Here is a 10,076-nt window from a genome sequence, read left to right as displayed (position 1 = left end):
CCCCCCCCCCCCCCCCCTATTTACTTTCCTACAGGGATCCTTCCCCAATCAGCAAGAAGGCCAGAAGGCAGCATTTGTAAAAGCACTGTAGGGTGTATTTTTATTGCTCCTTTGAGCAGGATCCCCACAACCGGCCAGAAAAAAAACTTGTTACTGACAGCAGCATATGTGCTAGATAGCTTGGCGGATGTAACATGACTCCTAAGTTGCAAATCATCTTGCCTTGGGTTGGTTAGACCTGTCTCCTAATGTACCCAGATTGTGAACTGGAGCACTGAAGGCCAGGACTGAATTCTTGATACTCACTCTGAGAGCACCATATAGCTGATATAGCATATCAGGGCTGTCCAGTTGATGGCCTGTAGGTTGCATCTGGTTCCTGAAGAGGTAACCCATGGCTCCCGGTGTCCTTCTCCCTCCCTGGCCCCCATTGTTCTCCTGCTGCTGGTGGAGTCTCTGGACTCCCCCTCCTTTCTACTGCTTCAGCTGTTTGACCCTGCCTCGGGGGGTGGGGCATCATGGCATGGCCCACAGGGCTCAAGGAGCTTGTAGTTGGAAGGACCTGCACGCCATGTATGGTGTGGCAAGGGTTACCCACTGTGCAGTGCAGCTGGGGTAGAAGAAGGCTCATGTGGCACGATGCAGTGTTGCAGAGGGTCCACTCACTGTAATGGGGAGCACGGAATATGGCCCATGCAGCATGTAGCCCAGGGATCTGCACTGCTCAGCTACTCAGAAGTTGGACAGCCCTATAAGATATTATGGTGCTGGACCATGCATAATTTAGCTGACTTCCCTTTAAAGGAGCCTCCCTATTAATGACAATGTCATCCAGCCTTGCAGTGAGCCAGCAGAAAAGGCTTTTAATAAAGGTATGTCCTTAACCAGAAAATGACTATCTTTCCATATTGGATAGACTGTCTACGTACATACTGTCAGCTTAATTATCCAGTAAAAACATCCCTCCCTTCCCCTTCACACCCTGAAACACCTGGAGCAGAAGACCTACGCTTTGCTTATTTTGAGCATGTAGGAAATAGCAGAAGCTACAATAAAACTGGGCAACTATAAAAAGCAATAAATTAACTGGGCTAGTATGGGGAAAAACTTGAACATACCAGAAAAGAAATTTCATTTCTTGGTCTGAGAATTTTTGAAAGAAACGTTTCTGTAGTTTATAACAAGAGTTGGCATGATTTAATGAAGTGTTTTGGACTTTTAAAAATTTCTTAATTAAAATACTTGACTTACAGATTTGCTTTCTTTGATCAATGCTTATTATTGTTTCATTTGTCTTGAAATGAAAACTACAAGCACTTTGAAGGGTTCTCATTTCACTATAGCTTCTGTAAGTACCTCTGTCCTTTGTGACATGCTATTTTGTAAATTTCTACAGGAAGATATTTCAACAAATCACAGTAAATAGTCTTAAAACTTCTGTATATATGGCTGAGAACTATTTTTTTCGTATTCTGTAGTGGTAGATGAACACCAGTGTTACACAAGGCTATAAAAGACAAGAATCCTTGGCTTCTTTTTGCCAACAAGGTACCACTAGGCCTTTGATTTAAAGGGCAAAGATGAAAAGACTCAGAAAAAGGATTTGTTTTAAATATAGTGACAAGTGGAATAAAAATGTCCCTTCCTAGCTAAACAAGTATTATTAAGGGTGTTGTTCGAGTATTCATTGAGAGATTTGTCCTGTTCTGTCTAGGCAAACCTCTTGTTGGCTTCAGAGGGCATTTGAATTTAATAGGCTTTTTACTGTAAGGGCAAAGTGTCAAGGGCACTTCATTAAATTATTAAATACATATAGTTATTAACATGGGCTTCAGGCCCTTTTTGCATGTTTCATATCAGTTGGCTTTTTTTTTCTAGACCATGAGAGGAACAAACAGTTGAGAAAGGTGTTATACACTAGTATTTCCTGTGGGTATATAGTAGGGCTGTGAGAAACTTCAGCAGCCGTTTCGTTTCGGAGGTGTTTCAGCCTGTGTCAGTGCCCTAAACACCGAATCCAAAATGAAATGGAAGGCTCCGAAACATCTCCAAAATGAAACAAAACCATCTGAAACATTTTGGAAAATTTCAGCGTTTCAGAGGCGGGCTTGTGGGGAAACACATACTAAGAAGAGTGGGGGGAGGACTGCTCTGATATTGACATCTGTAGCTGGCCAGTGTCTATGATCTGTCCCTGAGGTCCTTTCCAATCCCAGTGCTTTGGGAGAAGGATGGCAGCCTGCTGTCATCCCGCGCACAAATTTGGGGGCCCGTGCCCCTGGAAGGAATCTGGTACAGTCCCGGAGCCCTCCTGGGGAGTGTGGGCCCCCGGATCTATGCACGGGATGACAGCATGCTGCTGCTGCCAGCAAGTGATATGAGTTTTGCTGTCAACAGTTTGAGGTGCAGTTTCAGAGAAACTCTGCACCTATCTTCTTGAAACTTGGCAAGGACTCATCTGAATCAGGCAAGAAATGACAAACTTATAGGCATTTTAGTGATTCCCCATTATAACCTGTGGCCGAATCACCAAAGCAGCATTGAAACTCATGAAACAGATTGGGCTGAATCGAAACAGAACAGTGACCTGAAACACCGAAACGAATCACTGTCCCTCAGAAATGGCTGAATCCGAAATCGAATCAAAACGTAGCCATTTCGCACAGCCCTAGTAGATAGCCCTGATGTTTTATTGATGCCCAGGCTACTTTACACTGTTCCAGTGGTGTAAAGAAGCCTTAAAACATGAGTAAATTTGGTTTTAAACTCCCCTGTAAGGCTCCTTTGTATTGCTAACAAAGCACAGAATGTGGGACCAGGTTCTCAACCAATGTAGATTGGCACAACCCCAATGAAATCAATGGTACTGCATATATATGAAGTTGAAGGTTTGGCTCTTAAAATAACTCTGAGAGAAGAGCCTTTTATTAAAAAAAAATAGTTGATGTGAATCCCAACTTGAACAGTTTAACTCCAATTGTAGTGTAATAAACTGTAATCATGTGATGTAAAATGTAATGACTTAAAATGGCATTCTTTGGGTCTGACAGAATTGTGCAGGAAACTCCTGATAACTCCCACTGATTTGGGGATCCCACAGTTCAGCACTATGTAGGATCAGGCCATTGGTTTCTCTAAATCACTACAAGCTCTACTTGTGCTTCTAGATAAGTATGTGCAACTCTGATGGTACTATGATAAGAAGTAGTGTGTATCTAGGGGCAGAATCTAATTTAATACTCTTAATCCTACTAATAGTAATAGGACAGCTATAGATATGGCCGCTGAGGTCAAAATGGATATATAAAATAGTTGTTGGGGTTTCAAACTCATCAAAAGTCTAAAAAACAAAAGATTAGATGGATTGAGTAGTGGAAGAGAGAGACGGCCAAAGATCTAATCTGTTTCACCCTTAACATTGTCAGAAAACACAGGATCAGCCCAGGATAGGTCTGCATCATGTCAGCAGCGTGCTTAGGCAATAAGCCCTGCCCATTCACTCCATGGATGTCAATCCTGGAAATGCAGCAGTGAGGCTGCTGTGGGGTACCCCAAGCTGTCATTCTTGAGCCAGAATATCCTAACAACTAGTGTTAATTCCCACAAATGTGACCAAGCACTGTGCTGCCACGGTGTAGACATAGCCACTGTGACTTATAGGCCTATTGGCATCAGGCTTAAATCGTAATGATTGTTCCTGATGTACATTATGATAGCACCTCTCAAGGCAAAATGAGCTACCAAGCTTAGTGTTCCTTTACACTAAAACGTGTGACAAATACAGACATTGTAGAGGCAACAGAGATAGAAACCCTTGAGAGATGAGTCACTTCCTTACATGGGTAGCCTGCTAGCTTAACTAATAGTGCTTTAATATTAGGTCAAGCGGCAGCAAATAAAGTATCAACAGGGAAAGGATTCTGAACTGAAAATTAAAGTAAAAAAAGAGATGTAAATATTCAGTTTGCTTTCTTCTTTAGAGGGCTAGCAACTGTCAAAGCGCAGTCTGCATCTAGTGAGGTCCACCCAGTCATAATGTCAGCCTGAGATGCTGGTTTTTAAAAGTCAGCATTTTTAAACACAGTGCTTCCTGTAGGCTTTTACTACTGATGAAATAAAATGTAGACACTGTTATTCCTGTCCTACTTTTCTAGACCTTATTACATTTTAACTCTGTGTGTGTGTCAGAGAATATGAACAGTGCAAATGACATTTTTCATTTTGGACCACTTCACAGGGGGCAGCACCATTTCTTGTCAGTGCTACTGCTGGCACAACTGTGTTGGGAGCGTTTGATCCTTTGGACAAAATAGCTGATATCTGTGAAAAATATGGCCTTTGGCTCCATGTGGATGTAAGTTAATTTATAAACCATATAGGTTTTTTTGGTATTATTTCAGTACTTTTGGTGCTTTTCAATTTCTTTTCAGTTTCTGAGATATTTCTGTGCATTTCAAAACTAGGTTGGTGTTTAATTCTATTTACTATTCTTTGCATGGGTAGCAGAAGTATAACCATATTTCTCTCGAAGTTCCACTTGCGAAAAACCAGCAAAGTTGGTTCCCAAGCCAGGTCAAAATCTTTTTGTAGGCTGCCAGATTGTACCTCAAAATACTTTAAAAAAAGATTCCCATTCCCTTAATTCCACCTATATCCCCTGTCAAAATATAAATACTCCAAATAACTTGCTGGGTGTGTCGACATGAGACATTCACCGTGGAGCTGGCTAATTAGCTCTGCAGTAAAATGTCACTGTGCACATGTATGGTGATATTAGGACAGAGTAAAGTGATTAACTTTGCCATAGGGTAGTACTGCCAGGCACAAGTATTATTCTGTGGCGGAGTTTATACCACCACAGTGCACATGTAGATGCTGACAGGGCTGGTTGGGGCATGAGAGTGCTTCAATACTGGGGCAGCCTGCCAGCTAACCCTGCACTGAAGCACCCTTGTGCCCCAGCCAGCCCTGCTGCGGCACGTTGAGCCCGGTCGGAGCAGCCCTAGGCTGGCAGGCTGAACCCCAGGGCCCCTTGCCAGCTGAAGCTGCTCTGCCTAGGTGCACGTGCAAACATGGCTGCTGGGCGCAATAAACTTCAGCATGATCTATGCCAGAGTTTATTCGGCTGCATTAATTGCACATGTAGATGTACCCCTTGTCTACAAACCCACTCCCCCCCAGTTAGCCCCTTGTAATTGGTTTCTGAGGTAAATTCCAAGAGAATTTATATGTAAATATTGTTTCAAATGCTTTCAACGTTTTACTGTTGAATTGAATAAGTCAAAAGCATAGAAATGGGTTTGTACTGTGCAGGATTTGGCTTGGTCACAATGACCTATGGCTGTCTGGCATTTAAATGTTTGGTTTGCCTACTGAGGTGTTGGTTGTTTTCCTACTGACTCATTTAAGCTTCGCTATTGATCTATTTAAGTGTTCTTGTTTGCTCAGAAATACAGTCTTCCCTAATCATTTCTTCAATTTTATAATAAGGTTGTAATCTAGTGCAAGTTGAAGGTTAAAAACTTGAATTTAATACCCCTCTTTGGAGGAACCATTGAGCTAATGTTGCTAACATGAAGAGTTATTTTTTTAAAATTGCATTTTATCTAAAATTAAATCTTGTAAAACCGAATCTGCTTCCTAATGACACAGCATAAATCCAAAGCAACTCTAATGGAGTCTAGGGAGTTTCTCTGGATTAATACTGATGTAACCAGTGGAGAATCTTCATCTTCAGTGCAGATTTAATTATTTTATTGTTTTTAATGTGAATATTTAGGAATAAGTAATGGCAAATGGCCCATGTTTTAAACAGAAGTAGAATCAGGCTAAATATAAATGTTTGAGTTCAAATTAGTTTTTCTGTGTATTGGAATGGATGGGAGCAGGAGCTGGCTCTCTCTTTTAACATAAGGACTGGAAAAATAACTTGGTCATGGCATTTGGTTAACATGTCTACTGTTTTGATCAGATAAATCTCCTACCCTATGGTTCTTTCACTGCAGCCTGTGGACCACTTAGTAGTGTTGTGTAGAGAGCCAGTCCTCCTTGTTTCAAGCTTCCAGTAGCATAATGAGTTGTGGGTGACTGGGGCACTAGCTCTGGGGGCACTTAGAGGCGGGCACAAGAAAGGCACCTGCTGCTGCTGCTGGCCCAGCCATTGCTGTAGCCAGCCTGCTGCCACTCCTGACCAGACCCTGGTAACTATCTATGTTTGTGTTAGTTGCTAAATCAAGTGTATTTAAGCTGAAAGTTCAACAAAGACAAGTGCAAAAACCATCAACACACTTACTGGCTAGGGGATGACCTTCTCAGCAGCACAGCAGCAGAAAGGGATCTTGGAGTTGTAGCTGAGTCCAAGATGAACATGAGTTGTCAATGTGGCAAAGTGATCAACAAGGCTAACCACAATTAATCATGCATTAGCAGATGCATGATGAACAGGTCCAGGGAGGTGATGCTTCCCCTCTATGCGGCACTGGTCAGGCCACAATTGGAGTACCGCATCCAGTTTTGGGTGTTGCACTTCCAGAGAGGTGCTGAGAATCTTGAGAGGGTTCAGAGGAGGGCCACTCGTATGGTCAGAGGCCTGCAGGCAAGGCCCTACAAGGAGAGACTGAGGGATCTACATCTCTTCAGCCTGCGCAAGGAAGGCTGAGAGGTGATCTTGTGGCTGCCTATACATTTATCAGGGGAGGACAGCAGGGAATAGGAGATACTAGGGCACCCCCTGGAGTAGCTAGGAACAATGGCCACAAATTGACAGAGAGCAGATTTAGGTTGGACATTAGGAAGAACTTCTTTACAGTAAGGGTTGCCAGAATCTGGAATGGGCTTCCAAAGGTGGTGGTGCTTTTCCCTACCTTGGGGGTCTTCAAGAGGAGACTGGACAAGTACCTAGCTGGGGTTGTCTGACCCCTGCGCTCTTTCCTGCCCAGGGCAGGAGGTAGGACTCGATGACTTACTGAGGTCCCTTCGGACCCTAATATCTATGAATCTATGAAATATTTTCCTAATGCATCTTTTCCATGTGAGCAATTACTATAGTTGCCATGGAGATATTATTTGATTGGCAGTAGAAGGAGAGGAGAAGGAGAGGTGTCTTGAAGAATCATAAAGAATCATGTCCAGTTCTGGGCGCCGCACTTCAGGAGGGATGTGGACAGTATTGAGAGGGTCCAAAGGAGGGCCACTCACGTGATCGGGGGGCAGCAGGGTAGACCCTACGAGGGGAGGCTACGAGACCTGAACCTATTCAGCGTCCACAAGAGAAGGCTGAAAGGGGATCTGGTGGACATCTATAAACTTACCAAGGGGGACCAGCGGGGAATGGGAGAGTCCCTGTTTCCCCAAGCGCTACCAAGAGTAACTAGGAATAACAGCTATAAGTTGACTGAGAGTAGATTCAAGCTGGACATCAGGAATCACTAGATCACAGTCAGGGCAGCTAGGATCTGGAGCCAACTTCCAAGGGAAGTGGTGCTTGCTCCTACCCTGGGGGTCTTCAAAAAGAGGCTAGATAATCACCCTGCCGGGGGCTTTTGACCCCAGCATCCTTTCCTACTCAGGGCAGGGGGTCGGACTTGATGAGCTGTTCAGGTCCCTCCTGACCCTACCAACTATGAAACTATGAATGGGAGGGCATGGGGTCCATAAGAAAAATTATTTAATATGTGTTCCATCTGAGGCTAGTTTGGTTCTGGTGTCAAGATGTGACTTGTGGGATGGAGGGAAGAGGTTGCAAACTGTGATCAATAGGTATTTTTGCATTGGGGTAAAGGGTAGGGATGAAAACTTACTAATTTTTTTATAGACACACTAGCCCTCATATATATCCAAACTCAGTGAAGTGAAGTGAGAACTCCTCATAATTTCAGTAAAGTAGTAAAAAATTGCTTGTTATATGACCTACTCTTAGTTGGGCAGCCTTGAAAATAGTTTTCAGACAATACTATATAAAAGAAAGAATAAGCACGGGAACTTGCAATCCAGGAATAATCTTCAGGAGTCATACCTTTGAGGGATCAAAGTTAGTTCTGAGAAAAATGAGCTCCATTTAAGCAAAGAGTATTTGAAAGCAGAAAAGATATGTTTCTTTGAAAACACAATTGTCCCTGTTAAGTGTCAATTTTCACATTGTGCAGTACAGTGACTATCAAGTGGGTGCTGATTTTTGGGACTTTTGAAAAATATATTAAATACCAGAAAAACAAAATGATTTTGAACAGATTAAAATGGTATATACAGGGCATGTCTACACGAGATGCTGACTACGCACTAGCCAAATAATACTGTGCAGTAGTGCATCACAGCATGGACAATGTTAATTTGCTACTGTGCAGTATTATTAGGCTACTGTGCAGTAGCATCACTTAAAAGATGTTTGCTCGCGCTACTACACAGTAACTCTGGTTACTGCGCATTTATTTAGAACTTACAAGTACTAAATAAATATGCAGTAACGACCGTGCAGTAGCATTTCGTACAGATACAGCCACAGAGGGGACAAATTCTTGCTAGTGTGAGCCAGTGACCTTCCGAAGCCATTGGCCACGTTCTCTAAAACTGAAGTCGGTGGAGATATTGCAGACTTACATTGATATGACTTAGTTTACAATGCTATCTTATCTTTATTGAACAAAATAGTATTACAGGGAAAGTCTGAGAAAAAATGGAAGGTTCATTTGACTTCCTGGCATGACATTAAAAAATAAAAAAAGATTCACAAAAACGTTTTTAGTTTTGGAAAAACACTTTTTGTTTGTTAAGGAATTGTGGCCATGTGAACTCAACACACCCATTTTGTGGGTGGATCATGGCCTGCATGTGGGTGGATACCTGTGTCTGCCCTGTGCATATAATCCTGTATGTTTCATTGGAACTTCACACCCTCCCTGATTGTAGGGACCTTATTACAGGGTCAGCACCTTATATACTGGATTGCTTTTCTTTTTCATTAATAACTTTTCTTTTTTAACAAAATCTTTAAACGCTGAAACACAACCTACAGCCCCCCTTTTTGAGCATGGCTACATGGAAGCTCTTCACTAACATCTGAGAACTAAAAATTCCTTGCAAATAAAAGTGGTTGGGCCCAGCCTTTCTCATACTGAATCTATGCAGTAGTCCTCCTTAGGTGCTGCTGCTGACATACTTTCAAGCATTTATGTTTTCCTTGAAACTCAGTGGTCCAAATACTGAGCTTAAATAGAATAGAGTAGCATTAACTTGAGAAGATGAGATTGATGGAAGTGGGCCCTCTATTCAAATTGACACCAGTTAAAATGCCTTGATTTCAGCAGGGCTGAACTGAAGGCCATGAGGCCGAGTATCACACACACTTTTGAAATTCAAATTTAAATCCATTTAAAATAAAATGGATTACTGAGGCTGTATAAATAATGTGCTGGCACTATCTATGGCACCTTAGAATATACAAGTAACACTGTCTTGGTTATATAAATATCTTAACAGGCATCTTGGGGTGGCTCAGCTTTGATGTCAAGGAAGCATCGCAAGCTTCTGCATGGTATTCACAGGTAAATGTAGTTTAACAGTTCAGGGGTATGCTATGGGGGAATTCATCTGGCAAGAGCACTGCTTAAAAATCTCTTGAGTTATTTCCAAAAGCAGTAATTTATTTTTTATTATATTGAAGAGAACTGGAACTAATAATGGGGATGAGGAGAATGAAGAACTCTAATATATCCATTTGTACTGCACCTGGGCATTTATGGCTTCCTAACATGGAAGACAGGGTAGCCATTTTTTTCTCTTTGCTTAATTTCACAGGGCTGATTCTGTTGCATGGAATCCCCATAAGATGCTGATGGCAGGAATCCAGTGCTGTGCTCTTTTGGTGAAAAACAACTCTGTAAGTCCTCCCTTTTTTATGTTTTAAATGTAACTGGAGGGTGTCCTTGATGTATTGTGGGAATCATCCAGAAGCAATTGCACTGACAGTGTAGGAAAAAAAATACCTGCAAAGGAAAGAATTGCAGTAAATTTTATAAAGGCCACAAGGACATTGATAAAGGACAATGAAAAGACTTGGGTCTGAACTGACACATGATGCT

General features: G+C 42.2%; 1 protein-coding gene across 4 annotated transcripts in view; it reads left to right on the top strand.

The window, feature by feature from the left end:
• The window catches only part of GADL1 (glutamate decarboxylase like 1), a 106,069-nt gene that overhangs the window by 18,584 nt on the left and 77,409 nt on the right, over nucleotides 1-10,076 (top strand). For all 4 annotated transcript variants that reach the window (XM_006030204.3, XM_025211782.1, XM_014522996.2 and 1 more), the window contains exons 8-10: nucleotides 4,238-4,354; nucleotides 9,475-9,539; nucleotides 9,793-9,874. In XM_006030204.3, coding sequence (XP_006030266.2) covers nucleotides 4,238-4,354; nucleotides 9,475-9,539; nucleotides 9,793-9,874 — 264 coding nt within the window. The remainder of the gene's footprint in view (nucleotides 1-4,237; nucleotides 4,355-9,474; nucleotides 9,540-9,792; nucleotides 9,875-10,076) is intronic.

This window comes from Alligator sinensis, unplaced genomic scaffold, assembly GCF_000455745.1.
Source record: "Alligator sinensis unplaced genomic scaffold, ASM45574v1 scaffold181_2, whole genome shotgun sequence".
Classification (NCBI taxonomy): Eukaryota; Metazoa; Chordata; order Crocodylia; family Alligatoridae; genus Alligator; species Alligator sinensis.
This window is presented reverse-complemented; position numbering and strand designations above follow the sequence as displayed.